Raw genomic sequence first — 21,553 nt, 5'->3', positions numbered from 1 at the left:
CTTCGGTGTTCAAATTAGTCAAAATGAAACATGCTCCTCCCTGTGCTTATTTCGGCCAAATTGCCCCCGCTAATGTTAGCCGCTAACATTGGATGCGTAGTAGAACGGACAATTGGGCTAGTTGGTAGCTGTTCATCTTGAAGGTGGAAGCGATCACACAACAGGGACGAAAGTAGAAAACAGAGACGACACGGCGCTAACTCGCAACTATTTGCTTATTGAAAAGAAACACAAATATATACTTTCAACATCTCGCGTGCTGCGTTTATATCGCCCAAGATAAAACCATGAAGATCACTTTTTACAGGGTTTCAATACCGGTGTACACGCGACAATCGAAAGGTAAAGGATTAAAACAGCAAAACCATAACATATCAAGAAATCACTACAATCGCAACAAGTTGCATAGATAAACATATTCTTTGTCTGTTATAAAAATTGACGCGACACTAACACATCTATCTCCGGACCGTTTAATGTGAAATGCTTCTATCAGCTCTCGAGTGGTTTTATCTTGATGCTGTGACAAAACTGTGGTATCGCAGAAGATGGGCGAACACCCACGCGTGGTGCAGTGTAAGGGCGTGCACACCATCAAGGGTCAGCTTACCGGCGATGGAATGCAGCGCCTGGTCGGTCCTGGTGACAGTTACAGTGTGAAGTCGTGGCGAGGCTCGCACGCCGGTCTGGGGCGCGACGGCCCAGTGAAGCTGCACTGAAGCCTCCGTGTGCCGCCCTGAGAGCAGAGGGAGCCAAGTGAAGGCGGCAGCAAAAACCCGCCCGCTTTGCTATCCTCTGGCCGATTTTCCCCTCACTGGCAGCGCGCCCTGCTCAAGAAGGCCGGCCGTGAATCACCGTTACCTGGCGCCAAGAAAAGGCGTATAAATTGCGCCTATACAAGTCCCTACTGTACAGAATACCACGAGTATAGCTTTACGGACGTTATCAGAGTCACGTTATGTGACTCTGTCCCGTTTCTTTTCTCTCCTTCCGTGGAAATTTAACGCGTTTAGACAATATTTCACGCGTTTACCCAGGGGAAATATTTAGGGGCGTCCTTCCCAGAAATCTCGGCCCAAAACAGAAATACTCGCATCTACATTCATCAGGCCTGCCTTAGAATGTTGAATGTCACGTGGTTCCCCTTTTCCAACAAGCTCTGTAACCCACTAGAACGAATACAACGGAGAGCGGTTTCATTCAATCTCAAATAAGTACAAGACAGCAGGCTCGACGCCGCCCCCCCCCCCCCACCCTAAAAAAAAGCAGGAAAATACCCACCAGCGCTGTACTTGCACATCAGAAATAACTCTACCAAACAGTTCATGGTAATAAGCTTGCCTTAAACTATAAACATAAACAAACAAAATTCACGCACACACGCGCTTCATGTCCAATGGGCGAGTTCCGTGATGTTTTTGGAAACAGACAAACGCGGGCCTGGAGCCATCCGCTAGGGTCGCTTGCAAAAACGCACTGTCTAGTGACCGGCCTGGTCTGATGACATTGCTTGTTCTGAACAAAACGGTGGCATTAGTAAGAGATGCCCTGAATTATATTTGCTTTCATAATAGAGGGCTGCCTTTGGTTGAAAACTTCGGCTGCGCGGGAAGAGGATTTTTAGTTGTTTTACTTTACTTTAGTCATCACCACATTTATACATATTGTGAGCGCTCTTGGCCATTCCACTGGTGAAGGTTGACGGAGCCGCCCTTGGTGCGAAGAATCTGCAGTGCTTAAAATGTTCCCTCTACACATGTACATTATCATCATCATTAGCTGACGCGCCAACACTTCGTTATCTTTGTAGATACTCATCATCATGGGGTATGCGCGTGGGTTCCCCCCTCGAGATTGCAAATAAACGGTCTCCGTGAACACGCTGCACTCGGGTGAACCTTGTTCTCTCAATATCAACTTAAAAATGACACACTATGTCCTTCAAGCGTATAGCACAGCACTGCGACGTTTTGAGTCTGAAAGCTTTTGACGTTCGCGGTCACTCACGCAGCTTGATCCTGAACGGGCAATGCTGGATTCCCAGTGGATACAGCTCGAGGTTGATCACGCAAGAGGCCTTGAATACGTACCTGCAACATGAAGACAGACTAATCGGTATGACAGTTTGTAGATCTGTTTTGAGGCGAAATCACTGCCAGGCGACATCACCCTATACTTTGCCCACCAGCCATGCCAGTACCGGGCACGGCAGGCAGGCAGGGCATGGTCAGCTTGCCGGTTTACCGGAAATAAGTCTGGCAATGTGGTCTCCTACTAGTCAGAACCCGCCCTGGGTAAGGAAGGTTTCGGTTGAGTTAATTGTGGTTGAGGTCGCAATCTATAAACGAATGTTGTGGCAGCAGGTGGGATCCTGCTGCAGCATGTCAGGGAGCAGCAGTAGTATTAATTTTATTTGGTCCAAAAGTTGCAGTGACTATACCATTGAGTTATTCACTCAGTCATCTAGATAGCGGGGTTCTCGCTGCTTTGTGAGCTCGGTGTCTTCAGCCAACTGGGCTAGCGCTTCTTGCACGAGGGGAGCTGGGCTAGAGATGGCCGCCTCTCACTCTGGGAAGGATATGTTACGAACAATGGGATGAGTTATTCTCCGTGATGATCATATGACTGGGCATGACCAAATCATGTGGTGAAGTGAGGCTTGTTCTACAGAACAGTAGGGACAAGTGTCTTTATGTTCCGCAAGAAATATGATGAACATGAGATGTGAAGTGGGGAATGATAGTGTTTGAAGCTGCCTCAGAAGGACTGCATGCCTGCGACTGAGCGATGGATGCGGTGGTGGGAAACAGGCACGATCCTGGTGAAAATAGTCGAGGATATCGCCGAAAGTGTGGAGACGGTCCTTACAACAAACAGGTTGCGGGCTATCTTCAGGGGTCCTTCGAGGCTATCGGCGAACGTTATCTCCAGCAGTCTGATTGGCTCTCTCAATTCCCATTAGGCCATGCTGTGAAGGTGACCACATTTATTTTTTTTTATTATTTTTTGAACAATTATCTATTTATTTATTTATTTATTTATTTATTTATTTATTTATTTATTTATTTATTTATTTGCAAAAACCTTACAAGCCTACGAGGGGCATAGCGTAAGGGGAGGTAAAAAAAATTAAATCCGTTCCACTCAGTATGAAAGCTGTCGGAAGTGCAGATCAGTGATTCGCCACAATGCGCTGTAGCGCCGTTATCCCTCACTGCTACCGCTCACTGCTACCTCCAAATTCAATTCAGATTTTCCGCCTTCGCAGTGCTCGCGCACCCCGTACCTAAAGCTGCGCCAGCGAGAGTTCTGTTCTTGTTGTGCTTGCTTTTCCTTCAGCACGTCTGCCGGCATTGCACTGGCACTTTTTTTTCGCTTAAACCAACCCAGCGAGCGTTCCTAACTAAATGAACGCGGATGCTGCCGTTAATTACGTATAGGTATTTTCCTCCAAATGTACCTACAGCTTCATTTGCGCTAAACAACGGGAAGATGTATGACAAGCGCCAGCGGTTCACGAATATCGAACGCCTATGTCTATACAAACCGCTTGGCTTTCGAAGCCTCTGGGTTACGCAGCACGCGGTCGCGGGTTCGATTCCCAGCCGCGGCGACAGCTTTTCTGATGGAGGCAATAAGCAAAAACGCCCGTGTGTACGAGATTTCGGCGCACGGTAAAGATCCCCAGGTGGTCAAAATTAACCCGGAGCACTCGACTACGGCGAGCCTCGTCGCCTGCGTTGCGTCGGCGCGTTAAAATCTGTCAATCAATCTCTGGGTTACGCCGCGTCGACAGCCGCTACGACGGAACGACGTGTAGCTGTACTTGGGTCTGTTACATCCGGCTGCTCGGCATACTGTGGTGTTAGGCGTAGCGCGTGCGTGGTGCAATCTCTTGATACGATCGCCCAAGAAACCACTCTGATGAAGATCTGCGCGCCCATCTGCGCGACGGTGACGTAGTGTGCGCTGGCTTTATAAGCCAGCAGCCGTATCTGTGTGTGCTTCTTCTTGACTTGTAGCTTGTATTGACGCCAGTCCCTGCGTCGAATAAATCAGTAAGACACTGCTGCCGAGTGGACCTGCTTCCGTCATTCCCACATCCAACAAAGTCTAGCGAGCGAGCTACAACGACAAGGCGAGCCCTTAAAATGCTCTGCACTTAAAAACAGTAGAAGCAATGGAAACGAACTGGCGGAAACGGCTTTTCCATGGCATATCCAACGCACCCCTGGGAACATTAATCGCTCGCTTGGCACTCTCCTTTCGGTGTACACACACGGATTACGTGCCGCAGAGGGACTTTGTGCGAGGCCAGCAAAAGTGAAAGGCTATAAGATGCAGCTGCAGCCTGGCCCCAGTCACCCCTGAAGAAGAAACCGAGCGGGCTTCGAAACGTCGGGTATTCGTCTATGTATTGGTTGGAGCAGAATTAAATCTCAGAACAGCAACTAAACATAATATGCACCAGGTGAGGCTTACACTGCATTTCGAATACAAGGCGCGAAAACACAAGGACACGATATATCGCTAAGACGTAACTATAGATTATGAGGCGCAGCACATACGAAATGCAGCTTCACAAGATACGGCAGAGAACAAAAAGTCGACCCGCTGCGGTGGCTCAGTGGATAGGGCGTTGTGCTGCTGAGCACGCGGGCACGGGTTCGATTCCCGGCCGCAGCGGCCGCTTTTCTGATGGAGGCGAAAAGCAAAAACGCCCGTGTGTGCGAGATTTCGGCGCACGTTAGAGATCCCCGTGTGGTCAAATTAATCTGGAGCCCTGCACTACGGCGCGCCACATCGCCTGCATTGCGTCGGCGCGTTAAACCCTGCAATCAATCAATCAATCCATCAATTAATCAATCAATCAATCAAAATCAAAAGAAAAAGTCGGTTAACAGTTTAAGAAAGCAAATCTGAGTAATTGCTGGTTACACGGTAGTGGAAAGAGGCATGGTTTGGTACGGAAATGATGGTGTCCGGTAAATGGTTCCACAGAGAGATGGGACGTGGGAGAGCAGAACTGCTCAAATTTAATGTATCACCGAAAATGCGCGAGTAAGTGAGATTGTTAGGCAAACGTTTTGGCATGCGCAACGGTCTTTCTAGACGGGGGGGGGGGGGGTGACAGCTTATTCCCATAGATATACTTGTGTAACAAACACAGAAGAGCAATGATTGATTGATTGTGGGGTTTTAACGCGCCGACGCAACGCAGGCGATGAGGCGCGCCGTAGTGGAGGGCTCCGGATTAATTTTGACCACCTGGGGATCTTTATCGTGTGCCGAAATCTCGTACACACGGCCGTTTTTGCTTTTCGCCTCCATCAGAAAAGCGGCCGCCGCGGCCGGGAAGCGAACCCCAGAAGAGCAATGAAACAACGTGCATCAATTAAGATGATGTCATTATTATGCTTAATCTGGGTAACGCTCTGAGAATTCTTATAATCTCGATAAGTAAAGCGTGCTGCTCTATTCTGGATGGCTTCAAGCATATATTTTTATTTTAGATATTTTTGGATAGGCTACCATACAGGGATAGTAAATTCCAGTTGAGGACGAACAAAAGTATACTGCAGGGTAGGCGCACTTTTTAAGTTTATTCGTAAATACCCCAATGATCGCGAGGCCTTGGCGCAAACGGCGGTGATATGGGAAGCCCATGACCGATTCAAAGTGAAGTGAACCCCGAGGTATTTATTTCAAGCTGCTCCAGAGGCGGGAGAGCTGTTTAAAAAGTATATTAACTTAGAATTGGCAGCCTAACTACACATTAGGATTCGTCAAGATGCATTTGCCAGGTCTTATACCAACGTGAAACAGTTATGAGGTCATTTGTAAGAGTGATGGGGTCGTCAGCACGGATAATGTTACGATATAATATGCAATCGCCAGCAAAAAGAAAATCGAAGATAAAATGTTTGTAGACCGGCCGTTGATGAATATCTAAATTAGCAAGGGTCCTACAACGATGCCTTGTGGAACACCGGAAATGACGTAGCAAGAAAGAGCAGATAAATTTACAACTGTGAACTGCTCGCGAAGAGAAAAAATTTTGCAGCCATGTAAGGGTCCATGAATATAATCTGAGGGATGGTAGTTTCGAAATTAGGTGACAATCACGGACCCGGCGGAACGCGTTAGGGCAATCAAAAAAAGGACAATCGATTTGTTTGTTATTATTAATGTTAAAATGCTGGTCGTATGTAAATTCAAAAATCTGTGAATCGCATGAAACATCCTTTCTGAACCAATATTTGCTAGTAAAAAAAATTATTGGACTGTGAAGCCATGATGTGTTCCAGTAAGTTGCAACGGGTACAGCAAAGCCCGCTTATATCGAACAGCGCGAGGATTGTAAAATAGTCCGATATAGCAAAAATTCGATACAGAAAGAGAAGCAAAAAACACTTATATGAGAGCAATCTTGCCGACGGAGCCACGGCACGAGCTAACGCTAAGCTCTTACGACCCTGCAGTTCACTATTGATACGACACTTTCTCAGAAAAAAAAGACAGTAATTTATTGGGGTGGAAGAACTGCGTGAGTGTAGCCTGCTTCTTGGAGAACAACGCGTTTCTGGTGACTGCTTGCTCCACGGCATCTAAACAGTGGCCAATCACAAGACCGCTGCCCTGAATGGCACTGCAGTATCGCCGTAGCAGGGTGCACGGCAGCGACGGCTTCGCTCGTGCTCGGAAGCGGTACGGAGCCCTCGGCATCTTCCAGAGGTGGAAAGGAAACGAAGTGCACTGGGTGTATTATTGAGCCCATGTGGGGGCTCACCTGCATACAACACAGTGCGGGGTGGGGGGGGAGGAAAGGAGGTGGATGAAAGATTAGAGAGGGGAAAGGGGGTGATACATCGGTGTCTTCGACAGAGCGGGGACAAGCATGGATACAAGCGAGTAACGGCGAACCCAGCGAACCGAGCAAGTGCGGCCAGCGAGTGGCGCGGACTTCAAGTTCGGTGACGCCGCAGCCTGCAGCACTGAATGTGGCGCTTTCGGCTCCAACGGCATGCATGCGTGGAGCTGGTCCACTCTGCCACGGCTGGTTTGGACGCGCCCGAGCACGCGCGGGAGTCGCAAGCGACACCTGCGCCACCACTGCGCGCAGATGTATCGCGGGAAAGCCTGCCGCATGCCTAAGAATAGCGAAAAATCCCGCACGGGAGAGTTCGATATATCCATTGTGAGGAAAATCGCGTTCGATATAAAAAGTTTTAAATGCATGCAATTTTTACCAGAATTATACAAGGGTTCGATATAGGCAATAATTCGTTATTTCCGTGTTCGATATAAGCGGGCTTTACTGTACAAGTTAACGAGATCGGACGGTAGTTACCAGGTTAATTTCTAACAGCCTTAAATGCAGGAACTATTTTGGCAATTTTCTAATGAGAAGAAAGACGTCCGGATGAGCGGCAGTATTTGATTGGGAACGGAAATAGTGTTCTTAAGTATTTTGGAACTGATGTTATCAATGCCAGCAGATGTATATAATTTCAGGTCGGTTATTAGCCGAGCAATACCTTCAGCCGTGATGTTAATAGGTTCCCTGTAAGGGTAGTTGGGACTGGTCTTCCGTAGTGAATATTGATGAACAAAATTAGTTGATGCTGCGGAAGGTCCGGCTATGAGATGTGGGCCTTTGAAGCAGGGTGTCCAAGGCTCTTGATGATACCCTGCCCTTTAAAAAATTAACTAAGTTCGATTTCGAATCGGTTATGATTCTTAGATGTGGAGACCAGCTGGGTGCTATGGCTAAACCGATTGCCATTTCTTCTGCCTCTGTGCAGGACCGCTACTGCCGATGCGTCCCTGTCGTGCTATGGACTGGCAACGGTGTATACCACAGGGGACCGCGTTGGGCGTTGTTGGACAAGGGACTTTGCTCTTGCCTCACGCCGTATCCTATTGTGGATCCGGTGCATTTGCCTAGGCGTACGGAACACTCTGATAACCTCCATCAGAGGAGGCGAAATGGCAACAATTGGGAATAGCAACAAGCTCTATGTGCCGAGGAGCCCTCAGAGAAAACGGTGAGCTCCTCTTCGACTAAACAAGCAGCTGCTAAGCATACACTACGTCCGCCCCACTACCACGGGGCACTTGAAAGTCGTTTTCCGCCCGTAAGGAAGACTCGATGTCTCCAAAATAAGCTCCGGCATCCTAGGCTTGGCAACCCTCATTGCTGCTGGGCTCAGCAAACTACAAGCCGCAGAAGACATCCTCCGTCCTAACGCGGCTAGAAACGTGTTTGCTGTGAGCACAACAAGCATAGAAAGGGCGAAAACAAAGCATGGTGCGCCAACTCAACATCGGGAATCACGCCTACAGCCCCCTCCCTTACGTGAACTCCCCGGAAGATACCTATACAGGAGTGGTAGACGGAATTCCGCCCGAGGACACCCCGCCAGACATAACTGAAAACCTCGTGAATCCATCTAATCCCCAGGGAATAAACACCATCGCATGGGGACGACAAAAATCGCTCTTGTCGCATTTGACGGACCCAAGGTTCCCCTCCTTATTTACTACGGGGGAGCAGAATTTCCCTGCTACATACACAAGCAAAAATCGGAAGCATGCCTGCCCTGCGGAACAGTAGGGCATAGGGCTGGCGTCTGGCCAAATCCGACACCCTGCCGCTGCCAAGGATGTGGGCAGCGCACCTCGGAAGACATCCCACATCAGTGCACGCCTAAAAGTGCGCTCTGCAAGGGCGACGTCCCTTTTGTAGAGAAAAGGTGCACGCAACCCTACCAGCCACCGTCTTTTCCAAGCAAGCCATCCGACAGCCAAATACCAAGGAAAGCCGGTGCCCAGCATCCATCAGCACCCCGTGGGAAGGCAACGCCACGAGGCTTTCGGAAACAGAGGGACGCTGCCGATCCACCTGCAGGGACGGGGTGCAAAGGGTCCTGCGTGCGGACCCGAGCACCCCTTCCACAAAGTCAACAACCCAACACTCACATAGGTGAGGTGGGCTGGGATATGAGCTTCGCCAACATCACCACCATTACCATATAGCGACTTAGCTAAGCTTCAACAATTCCTTTTAAACACCCTGGAAGAAAACGAAAAGTCAATGCAGACGAACTACAAAAGCAGACAGCCGCACTGACCATTGGAAACGTAGGTAATACCAGTGCCCCCATGTATAGCGATGTCAGGAGCTAGTACACGCGAAACAAACGGGTAAATGTAGGACTGGATGCCATTGTTTAGAGTGTTGAGGTGCTGACCGGCTGGCTTAGCATAGATTGCAACGGCCCGGTGGTGCTGGCTGGGTGAGCGCAATGCCTACAGTATGAGGGGGCGCCGCCTTTGTCAGCTTTAACACGTCGAGCTAAACTTTTTTCTGCCCCTGACCTTGCTCAGGGCATCGCCCGTTCCTGGGTTCATCATCAATCGTTACGCGAAGACCTCCGGAGCATCAGGGCACTACTTGCGTCCCGGTCCGACGACGGAGTTCCGCTCCAGCAGGCTGCCGGAACGAAATTTCTTTCGTTCCGGTTTCTGTTTCTTACCATCAAAAAAATTTACGCTCCGGTTCAGCTTCGGAACGAAAAAAAAAATGATTCGGTTCGCAACGGTTCACAATGTTTCGTGTTCCCGCGCAAAAAAAAAATGAGATTCATGAAATGATAATAAAAACACTGAGAATTATGAAACTATGATAAAAAAATATTGGCTGATCTTAATTTGTTTGTTAAAATGCATGTTAAACATCTCAACTGCACGCAAAAAGATTGGAAGACATTTAAGCACTCTTTGTGGTATACCATTGGTGGATCACTGCAAATGACCATCCAAGTACCCTGGTCCCCAGAAACACACGGTGGCAGCCCTCAATGCGGCACCGTGGTTTGATTGAGACGCTGGCGTACATGGAAAATCCTCAATCCACATTTGTTTTGGGGCGCCCTACTGGGGTGAAGCATGTCATTGCCAGGTGCGAACAGTCCAAGCTTCCCTCACCCCCCTCCCCCGGTAAGGTCTTCCTAATGCTAGATGGCATTAGAGAGACCTGACCGGGGGAGACCGGGGGAGACCTGACCGCTCACTCTCTCACGCATATGTTCGCCTACATGGTAAGACCATTACCATCAGGCCCTATGCACCCAGTCCTCTTTTAGGTGCAGAGCACATTACGGGCTCGCCTGGTCGTCTTAACTCGCTAACGGTCGATGCGACTGTCGGAATCAGGCGGCGCCGCGAGATAACATACCCAAGTAGAGACTTCTGCACTGCCGTCAGGGAGTCACGCTGAGGCGTCGAAAATCACGTGGTTTAAATAGTCATGACCATTCGAACCTCGCGAACCGCTAGCGCTGGTCATACATCTCCCCGTTATTTAGCGCAAAGGAAACTGCAGGTACATTTCAGGCAGAATCTGCGTATGTCACCTGCAGCATCCGCGTTCATTTAGTTGGGAACGCTGGTGGGGTTGGTTTTTAAGATAGCAAGAGAAAAAAGACGCTACGCAAGAAAGAAATGACGTGGATTTGTTTTCGCATACAACGGCCAAACGATAACTGCAAATTTAATACGTCAGGTCGGACCCATGTTGTGCTGGAGTTCCCGCACAGCGCTAATAGGGGCCCGAACGTGGGACAGGTGGCGCTGCTGGCGCCGTTCAACAGCGCCACCCGCGGAAGAAAATCGCAAAAATGGTCTGGACTTGCCCTGACGTTATGTGTCCCCCCCCTTCCTCCCCCCCCCCTATGTGTGTTCTACCCCCTGAATGCATTTGATTGCCACCTTCACAAAGCTTTTCTGGGTTCCTTTAACAAGTCACTGCTGTTGTGATTGCTGCGTTCTAGATCCCTAAGACCACGTTCTAAAACACAATGCAACATCTTTTACATAAACCTAGATACATCAGATGGCAACACTACAATCGCACGAAACCTTTAATATTTGCACGCAATCTGTCACAGGTACACAGCCTACGAAACCGAGTAGGAAACGCGTGCGTTAACTAAGCGAATGCGCAGCAGCTCGGAACCATCGTAATGTCGCAAGGCATATTACAGACTCCTTTCACCATAATTTCGTCGGTGCATGAGACCCACGCTAGAGAAGCACGGCGGGTAATACGCGCAGACAATGTTATCGTAACGAAACCAATGCCAAAGGCGGCCTCAGCAGTGTTTTACAAATCTTATAAACGAACGCAATGTTTCAAAATAGCAACGCTGTTCGGTATAAGACTTCACTTCTGACTGCAGGCCGCACACATTGCAGACAATCATTCAGCGCCTGGCTCGCTTCATTCCTCCGTGAATCCGTGCGAGTATTCTTACAAAACAAAAACCAACACCGCCGATTACGTTTCTTCCCGTTCGTTGCGCAGCTTCGCAAGGTGTGGAGAGCTCAGGGTCAGTTTGGCCAACTTGCTTTCCGCACATCAGCTTTGCGCTTGCGTGCGCTTGGTCACTGAAACAGATTTTGCTCTTACGACGACAGGAACATTATTTCACGTTGTAAAAAATTAATAATGATTTAGAAAATATCAGTAAGAACAATGCGAAGCGACGCAAGTGCATCAACTAACCACGACGCGATGCGGTCGCGTGCTTGCACTGCCGGCCTTTTTTTTTCTTTACCAACGCTAAAATTCCGGGAAAACACAAATGCAATACTTACTTTGGAGCTCCGGACACGGCGTTCCACCGTTTTCAGCCGTCGCAAACGGCGACGATCCGGCAAAACGTTGGTACATAGCAACACACGCAGCTAGCCAACGGGCCGAACCAGCAATGCACAGAGTACTCCAACTGAGATGGCAGCAGCGCCGCTTCCGGAAACTGGCGCATGCGCAGATCGCCTGGTAAGATCGGTCTATTATCTCTGTCTCATGGTTGGGATCCAGGATCAACACTTCGTATAAGTAGATATTATCGCTTACCACTTCCAATGCCTCGCCACCTATCTCAAACTGCTGCGCTCTCCCGATGTTATTAAGCATTACTTTAGTTTTCTGCATATTAATTTTCAGTCCCACGATTCTACTCTGCTTGTCCGGTGCGGTAAGCATGCTTTGCAATTCGTCCCCTGAAATATATAGCAAGGCAACGTCATCAGCAAATCTGAGGTTACTTCGGTACTCTCTATAACCCTTACGCCCACCTGTTCCTAATCCAATGTCCTGAATACCTGTTGTAGACATGCTGTGAATAACATTGGAGAGGTTGTGCCTCCTTGTCTGACGCCCTTACTTACAGGTATTTTACTGCTCTCCTTATGAAGAACTATGCTAGCTGTGAACCCATTCTAGATATCCTCTAGTATTCTTACCTAATGTTCGTCTACACCCTGATTCCACAATGCCTGAATGACTGCTGAGGTTTAACAAAAAACAAGTCAGGTACAAGTACGCTCAGAACGAAAGCAAAGGCAGAGAGCCGCCCTGTGCAGCGTGGTGGCGCCGTCTAGGGGGACTAACGGTAAGAAAGGCGCTCCGCAGTACGCTGCAGAGAAAACAGTGCACTAACTTTCGCTTAAAGACCCGATTTTGTTACGTAATCGCAGATGCCACGAAACACGTGATTTGGATGGAGAATGAAAATGTAAACTTAAATTGATTCATTTATCACTGAGTAAAGCATATTTTGTTGCCGTACAACCGCTGGGGGCACTACATAACACAAATATTTCGAATAAAACGAACTTCTGCTTTGTGTTGCGCGGCCATGTTAAGCGGGACGTGCACTCCGTCGCCCGCTTCGCCTCCATTCCTTCCCCAGCGTTCCCCGCCCTTGCGCCCTCCCTTGGCACTCTTCTCCGTAGAGGCGGGCCGCAGCCGCACCTCGCGGCGCAAACTGCAGTGACGTGCATTGGCAGTGCGGACGGAGGAAAAGCCTCGTTTTCGAGACTCCAAGTGAGCTGACATGTACTCGGGGAGGATCACTGTCGACGGTGCAAGGTTAATCAGTAGAAATCACGAGCCAGAATTGAAGACGCAATGAAGAAACATGGTCCGACCTTCGGATTTCCACTCCTTCAAGCACATTTCGTAGCCACAGACTAGTTTCTTCACGGAGGCGTCGATGTCATGACGTCCTTGAAAATTCGGGCATGAAAAGAACGCGTGTACCACGCACTGAAGTCCCAGTAAAATCATGTACAAGCTCGTTAATATGAACTTGAAGGGAACGCCAATCACTTCGAATTAGTGAAAGTTGTAACTAACGAAAGTGAAGGACAAAAGCCCTACAACACGACTGTGGAGCAGTAGACCTTATCAGAAATTGAGTGCTTCAAAAAGAGCGCGATTTAAACCATCCGTTTATGCTTGCAGGTGAAAGCTAGAACTTTGTTCGCTGACGAGCTAATGTAGCGGAAGGCCTCATTTCCGCGTAATCCAAAACTGAAGAAGAGACGCGTAGCATTCCATCTTTCAAAGCGATGGCCGCAGGGGAACTTCGTCCGCCACCTCTTCGTGGTCGCTGGCAGCGACAGGTTCTAAGCTTTTGATCAAGAAATGATATCTGTCAGTACGCCCCGCGGAACTCTTCTCAACATCTACGTAGTCCGCAAAGAAACTCCTTCCAAAACGTCCGCTAGGGGAGTTTTAGATAGCTTTTACCGAAGCAAACTTTTCCTTCTGTTTTTCTCTCCTTTCCGGAGGTGCCATAGCCTCGTGTATAGGCATCATGGCCGTTTCCCTGGCCGTGCGGTAGGGCCCGAGCTTCCGGCGCGGTGGCGCGTAGTTCCCCGCGTTCGAATTAACGGGCTTTTCAATACATAGGCTCATACGAACACTTGGACGGACCAAATCGTCAAGCTACAATAAAATCATAAATACATAAAATATAATTATTGAAGTTACAATTATCGAGATTACATTGTATTCGGCAAGTGGTAGATGCTTAAAGATGCATTTCTGACTTCCCGCTTGCTCTGCCCTCCCCTCACAGCGCACACAGCTGAATCGGGATGTTCGCATTTTACCAACACAAGGACACTACTGTGGGAATGCATTTGCGACGGTATTTCGAAATTATATCGTCCCAAATCGATAACCGAACGCAAGCGGCTCACTGTTCTGTATGTTTATACAATATCTGCTCAAGTTATTTTCAGTCTTTAAAAGTTTAAATTTGAATTTAAATGAATATTTTGAGTCTGAGCTTGCATATCACCAGCCAGCATGTTTATAAGGGTAGTGTTTTTCTCGCAAGCGTCAAAACCAAAAAACCGCATGGTTGGCTAAGAAGCGCTCGTTGCGCGAAGCCGCCATGCACCTGCCTGCGTGTGGCGGCCAGCGTGCCGTCTTCGAAAACGTTGGTGATGCGCGAAGAGGCGTGGTCGCCGTCCGTGGCCGGCAGGAGGTCCACCTTGTGGGCGTCGAGGAAGGCGAGGCGCGGGGACCATATCTCTTCCTCCAGGTAGGCGGGAAGCGCCAGGAAGTTGTTCTTGCTGAAAAAGGTCAGGTTCAGCCGCCGGTCGCGCCACGAGAGACGCACCAGCGCCAGCAGGCCGAACTCCTGCAGTACGGAGGAGAAACGCGGCTGGTATTGGTTAGCACCGGACTGAGTATACACGTCCTCAGGCTAAGCGTACCCACGTATATGCGCACGGACGCCCTAGCACTCTGCGGCGGCATCTTCGCTGACCACGCGCGCCGTCCCTGCGACAACTGAAGGTTTGAGCGGTTGAAAACAAAAACAAAAAATATCCCGCCATCTCCACGAAGTGAATGATTATGAGTGGGGTGATGCTCCAATGCTTATCGGCAAAACCGTGAAACATTCGCCCACACATCATATAAAGACTCGACACGTTGTTATAGGGGTGACTGTATACACACTTATATACAGGATATTTATTATTTACATATCGATGAAATTATCCAGCGCCCGCTCCGATTCGAGGTTCTCTTCCCGCCGCTTGCGTGCCGCCTTTGCTGCGCGGGCTCTCACTTCGTCGGGTGCATTATGATTCAAGAAATAGAGCTAACAGATTTGCTTAATGAAGTTTCTTTCTTCTCACTTCGGGATCCGCTTGTCGACAAGCCCGCTTTGCTTCGGCTGCGCGAGCCCTCGCCGCTGCCGCCGCCTCCGGATTGATGCTGGTGCTGGCTTGGGATTGCTGCCGATGCTGGCGTCTTTCTTCCGCCTCGCGAGCTCTCACCGCGAGGTCTTGGTGGCGGCCCCGCATTGCAGCCGCGTCGCGAGCTCTCCGCGCCGCTGCCTTCGCTTCTAAGGTGTTCATGATGAGTAGCTTGTGACGCGCCGGCCATCTAGCCGGCGACCTATGAACTCATGAAGGAAAGAAAAGGTTGCTTTCCTCAATGTATGGGGTGTCCCTATTCGCACGTCCCGTGGGAACAATTTTTATTTTTAGTTCGGATGCCGAGTGCCAACAGTTTTTATTTCTAGTTCGCACGCAGCTGAAAGGGAGAGGAGGAATACACGTCCAGCCAGTTCACTGTTCAGCCAGCCGTCCAGCAGACGACTCTCCCTGTTCTGTGAGACGACTCTGTGGAAATGTGGGAGGCCTCGTGTTTGTGCTGCTACAGGTGCTACAGAGAGGAATTAAAAGAAGAATTATTTGTAGTTGGCCCTCAACGTGTAAGTATTATTAGGTAATTCTATCGGCGCCTTTGTGACTGTATTGCAACGCTACTTGTGGTACATTCAATCAGTGCTCAGACACCTGTCTCAGTGTGGCGGGTGAATTTGTGACGACGACGAACGGTACCGATGTTTGTTGTTCCGCGAAGATTTCCGTCGTCTCAAGTGTGCGTTCGTGTTACGTGCCCAGGGAGTGTCGTTTTCTCCGCGCATGTGCCAGCTTTATGCGGTGGCAAATCGGCTGCTACGCAAGTTATGTCAACGCCTCCTAAAAATGCTGTCATTGGCATTGGAGGCAAGTGAGACAGTAAAAAAAAGGAAGTGGAAAAACAACTTAAAATGGCCACTTTCGAGCGTTTCGAGCATACTGATGTCTGGCCTACATCATCCTGGTTGCACTTTCAAAAGTGCCTTTTCGGCGCCACGAAGTAACCAAGTGGTTCTGTTGCCTGGCCTGTTTCCTAACTAATCTGAAATGTGATCGCTTTGTGGCTGTGATCTGAAATGTTATTGTTTGTGTGTCGTGTTTTTTATCAGGCGATATGCACCATTTAGCCCAACAGCATATATTATTGAAATGTGACATTAGTGCAAAATTTGTAAATAATGGGAGTGGTTTTGCTGAAAACGTTTTTTTTTTTTCGTGTGTGCTGCAACCTTTTCATGTACGTTGCAGGGTGTTGCAACATATAAACTGTATACTTGAACACCCTGTATATTTCTCATTAGACGGCAGTATTATAATTGATTGATTGATTGATTGTGGGGTTTAACGCGCCGACGCAACGCAGGCGATGAGGCGCGCCGTAGTGGAGGGCTCCGGATTAATTTTGACCACCTGGGGATCCTTGGCAGTATTATAACTGTAGAATTGCGTAAAAACAGACTTTTTGATAGCTCTGCAGGATGGGACCTTAGACAAGCGCCCTTCTCCTCTCCTCTCAAAACTGTACCTGCGGGCTGCTCCGCAAATATGCGCATGAGCACAGCACTGAATGCTGTTTGTACTGATTAGCGTTCTCTATTATCACTCCTTTTAATTTTTGGTGTATCCAAAGGTACTCGGATGTACCGGAAAAATTTCTTAGCAATACGCCGGAAGTATCGGAAAATTTTTTTAAATTTGTGTTGGCGCACTGGACTGCTCTCGACCTCTTCGATTATCAACCACTAATTGTTTGCCACCTCAGCGAGCTGATCCAAGAGCTTTAAGCCACTTGAGACACGGGCCTGGTCATAATTGTTCTAATGCAACGTGATCATCTTGTACAGTTCGATACTTTCCATACAGTTCTGTCCAGACAGAACGCCAGCTGTTAGTAAAGTTCTGTCTAGGAGAAACGCAACTCATGGTGGGAGCAGTCTCAACTGGCCAAGCCCTTTACTCAACCGGCCAAGCCCTTTCGGCGCACTGACAAGCCATAATCACTGCTAATTATTATTCAATACTAATAATTACAGTCGCACCTCATTATAACAAAGTAGTTTCGTGGCAGTAAATTAGTTTGTTGTACCCGATAGACGTTGTTTGGTAGAGGTAAAACTTGGCACTAACGAATCGGCAATCTCGCTAGGGGAAAAATCCTAGCCACAAAAACGCATTATTTTAGGCTTTGAACTTACTGTAAACGAGTTATCCTTAGCTGTCTCCTTGTGGCATTTCAAACTAAATGGACCCAAACATGAGTACGTGAAATTACAACTGGGCAAAGTTCATTTGACAGAACAGGCCTGCATTATTATTTATTTGAAGAAGGACGTGATTTTTGTATGGTAGCTTTACATAGCACCGAACAGGATAAAGATTTCCGCAGTGACCGCGCACAAAAGGACCTTTTCTACTTCTACAGTTTTGGGCGTCGGGAGTTTTTTCTTCATTAATGCCGATTTCGCGTGCAGCTCTTGCAGTTCCACTTTCCGGCACTGAAATGATGCGTGTCCAACCAAAGTTTGTATTTAGTTCGTTATAGCCGATAATTTGCTATATCAGTGTTCATTATAATGAGGTTCAACTGTAAAAATGATTGGACTAACTCTAGCTCAGTCCAAACGGAACTCCAAACCGCTACCCCATGCCCGCTTCGAAACATGCAGCAACAGCAGTTTTTCTTGATATTCACTCAAACTGCCAAAATGCGTCTCCTCAATGACTAGCCAGAGTCCCTGTTAATTATTAATCATTGTTATCACTGATGATTGGACTAGCTCTGGCTTAATCCGGGTGGAACTCCAAGCTGCTACCCTAAGCCCATTTCACAATACAAAGCAAGAGCTGTCTGTCATGATTTTACCCAACTGACCAAACCGCTTCCATTCACTGACTAGCCTTAACCACTGTAATTAATAAAAACAGATGATTGGACGTAACTCTTGCGGTGGCTACGTCAGCTTAGCTTCAGTGAGAAATAGCGGTTTGGCCAGTTGTGTAAAAATCAAGACCGACTGCTCTAACTACGTGAATTGTAAAGCGGGCATTAGGTAAAGGTAGTACAAAACGCTATCCACGGGCATGCACACACTAAAGGAAAACTTGTGAAGATTCGAATCCATCCGAGTTCAACCTAGCGCTCCAAACTACCTTTAAAAATTTTGCGTGCAGCTTTCCCGCTCATGACAGTCCTTTCAACAGTGATTAGTCTGCAGTTATTTAACGAAATGTTAAATTTTTTGCGCAGCTAATATTGGGTGTGAAAACTTGCTTTATGCACAGTTCCAAGTCTCACCCGTGGCGCGACTAGGTTACTGAGCCATGAAAACTATCCCATTTTCGAAAAAAAAACCCTGTTGTTTAGACACAGGGGCAGGACACAAAGGGAGGTAATAGAAGCTTGGAATATCAGCCGGGAGGGGTCGAGGTGCGTGAGTCTTTCTTCAGTCAGTCTGCAAGAAGCAGAGTTGGCGTTTCTCGGACGACACATGCGGTGATAGCAGATTGTGGATTGTATTTTTTATGTCCGGGGTAATGTTTATTGATAATGTCTGTATAAGTCTTAATCAGTTGAATTATTTCGGTTGGTCATATATTTCTGTTTCTTAATAAATGTTGCCAGTTGCTAGTAGCGCGTCGTCCTGTGTGTTTCTCTTCTTAGTCAACGTCTTTCCGCGCCAATTTCCCCGATGAATCAACACCAACTCGCCCAACTTGCCATCCTGTTATAGGCCTCCTGCGCTGCCCAAGGGGCGCTGCGCAGGCGGCTTCCGGGCAGAACTTCCGGGTAGTACAAAGCTGCGCGGGTCCCATAGGATCCCTGTTGACAGAAGCAAAATGAGCTCGACGCACCCGATTATTTTGCGACGTGGTCACCAGCTCATCCTCGACGCGTCCGATCTATTTCAGCGATCAACTTGGCATTAGGGGAAAAAGCTTTGCAGCGCTAAACACGTTTACAGCGCCGACGAAAGTGCCGGGACCGTGACGGCGTCTGCTACTCGCAGGTTCACCGATCGATGGTCGTACGAAGTGAAATTTTAAGTGAAATTTCTAGTTTAAACTAATACTCTAGGTGACAAAGACTTCTCAAAAACAGCCAAGAAGAGTGACGCAATTGGCGATGATCGCCCTTTAAAAAGCCAGCGAGTACGGCGAACCGCAGGCTCGCCTGCTGCGATGCGCCGCTCTTTTGCGTACCTGCACACTATGCGCGCCCTTTCATTAAACCGTGCTCGTTTGCGTCGCCGTTACGAATACATGGTGCAGCGTGAGCTTGCCGTTTTGTTGCGTGTCTCAGTGACAAAATGCCGCGACCGTCAGAAGCGTGAAATCTGTTTTGCGATTCCGAAATTAGTGGCCGTAACACAAAGTGGTCGGGCGAACTAAGAGGCCGCTCGCTTTCGTTGTTTGCTCTCGCTTTACTTAATTACGCTCTTGCAGCATACACTCCCAGTGCGCACTTAATAACCTAGAATGAGGGTCAGCAACGGCCGAGTTCCATGCAGCCGACACGGCGGAGGGCTGGAAGGCAAAGCAGGTGGGAGGAAGAGGGGGGCTTTGAATGCAAAGAGAAAAAATTGTGCGAATTTCTCATAATATTTGACGATAATCTGGAGAAGTGTGAAGATGGGGGAGGGGGGGCAATTCAACTGGAGGACGCCAATTCTCTGTTCTTGTCTCGCTGTCTAACTCCATTTGAAGTCAAAACTGGCGTGTCGGCGTTCAGATTCGACGACCCCTGCACTAGAAAACCAACACAGTCAGTGATGATCGTATGTAAATATTCGGGGCCCCGCACCATGCATGCGGCTGTGTTATGCTATGCAGTGTTATGTGATGTTACAGAAGTACACATCTCTGCAGGCAGCAGGCGTGTGATTTGGTGCATGTTTTGCGTCCTTTAATAGCGCTTAATTTGTTTATTTGGCGCTATTGCCCCACCTACTCGCTAGTATACATGTACCCTGCCATTCGTAAATCGTGCGGCGTAAAACGTTACGCAAGATTAATTTAGTTTGCGAAAATACGAAACAAAATTTCCACTCGTGCCAGGCCAGCAGTGTCAGCTGAGTCGGATGCGCAATTCTTGCGTTCGCCTGCATGCTCCCGCTGAAGCAGCCTTTTACAGTTACCTCAGGACATAGGATGAGCAGTGTTCCGTGTTTATACTACTCGTGAACTTTCCTTTGTCGACCGCACGCAAGAAGAAAAAACTGTCTCTGTCGTCAAACAGTTAAACCACCCCACCTGGCGATACTCTCCCACGCCGCAACCACCGCGACAGCTCGCTCATAAGAAAGCCGATAAATCGGCTTGTTTTAGCTGATATTATTTTGTTTAGCCTCTGCAACTACTTTAAGGGCTATTTCATACAGTATGCAGTCATTTAAACACGCCACAAGGCGCCACAACCAACTTTCACTTTGGCTTGTAATTGAAAACACATGGAGGGCGGCGAGCGTCGTCTGCTTTTGTACTACCCAGTGGCATTGGCCGCTAGGGTGCTGCATGTCGCCAAAACTCCAGCGCAGGAGGCCTATTGAAGCAATAGAGGAATGTGGTGTGGGAGAAGAAGCTATGGGCATCGAGTGACAACCTTAGTACGATTGACTGTACGCTGCAGTTGCCCGAGTTCAGGGGCCTCTGGTTTTTGAACGGGTAATAGGAGATATTTTTTCATTTGGTGCATTTATGTTAAGCAGCTATCTGCCTCTGACTGTGGCTGAACTGACACAAGATTCTCTAAAATAATGGTCGTCATTTTGAAGTGATGCGGTATTGGTGCACAAATCCATGCGTTCCGTGGTTGACAGTCCCGCAGGGGAGTGGAAGATTGTAGAAATCGCACAGTACGTCTGGCAGAACAACGACAGGCAGAACAATGCACCCTGATTCTCCTGCTCCTCCACAGGATTCCCTAACCAAGGAATACGTGCACATTGATGCCATATTACTTAAAAATTACAGCCATAATTTTAGAGAATTCAGGCCCTGATATCTGGTGTTCCATTGATGTGCCCTATAATTGTGAAATCACTGCTTGACTCGGTAGGCTGAAATCCGGCATCGCAACAGAGTAATTGTTGGCAAAATGGATTACAGCCTGGGCACACACACACACATTGCACCCATGATCTTCCACAGTCTCCAAATACTATAATATACATAGGCTCGTACCGTCAGGCTCAATTGTTATAACCAATAATAAGAATAGGTGTAATTATTAAGCGGTGTATTTTACCATACAACATATAGCAAAGTTGATGGTGCCGTGACTTCATAGTTATGTCCAATGATGTTATAAGTGGGTTGGACTGTATATATAATGTTCCTGTGGGTTGTTTTTATTGCTTCGAAATAATATTTAGCTTCTAGAACTCCCTTATTTTTTCTCTCCCAAACAGACTTATTGCTGCTCCCAAACAGTCCAAAATGACTGGGGCCAACCACATCACTTCCAGTGGGTTCCAGATGCTTTGAGGCCTCTGGACACCTTGGAAGGTACCCCAGAGCTTGCGACGTGTGGGTA

General features: G+C 48.2%; 1 protein-coding gene across 1 annotated transcript in view; it reads right to left on the bottom strand.

Moving 5' to 3' along the window:
- The window catches only part of LOC144179500 (gamma-aminobutyric acid receptor subunit pi-like), a 95,570-nt gene that overhangs the window by 41,992 nt on the left and 32,025 nt on the right, over nt 1–21,553 (bottom strand). The window contains exons 5-7 of the mRNA XM_077707880.1: nt 14,266–14,504; nt 2,008–2,090; nt 611–736 (exon numbers count right to left, since the gene is read on the bottom strand). Coding sequence (XP_077564006.1) covers nt 611–736; nt 2,008–2,090; nt 14,266–14,504 — 448 coding nt within the window. The remainder of the gene's footprint in view (nt 1–610; nt 737–2,007; nt 2,091–14,265; nt 14,505–21,553) is intronic.

The sequence above is a fragment of the Haemaphysalis longicornis genome, unplaced genomic scaffold, assembly GCF_048455015.1.
Source record: "Haemaphysalis longicornis isolate Haplotype H1 unplaced genomic scaffold, Haemaphysalis longicornis Haplotype H1 scaffold_4, whole genome shotgun sequence".
NCBI lineage: Eukaryota > Metazoa > Arthropoda > Arachnida > Ixodida > Ixodidae > Haemaphysalis > Haemaphysalis longicornis.
Note: the sequence above shows the minus strand (reverse complement) of the source record. Positions and strands in the feature narration are given on the sequence as shown.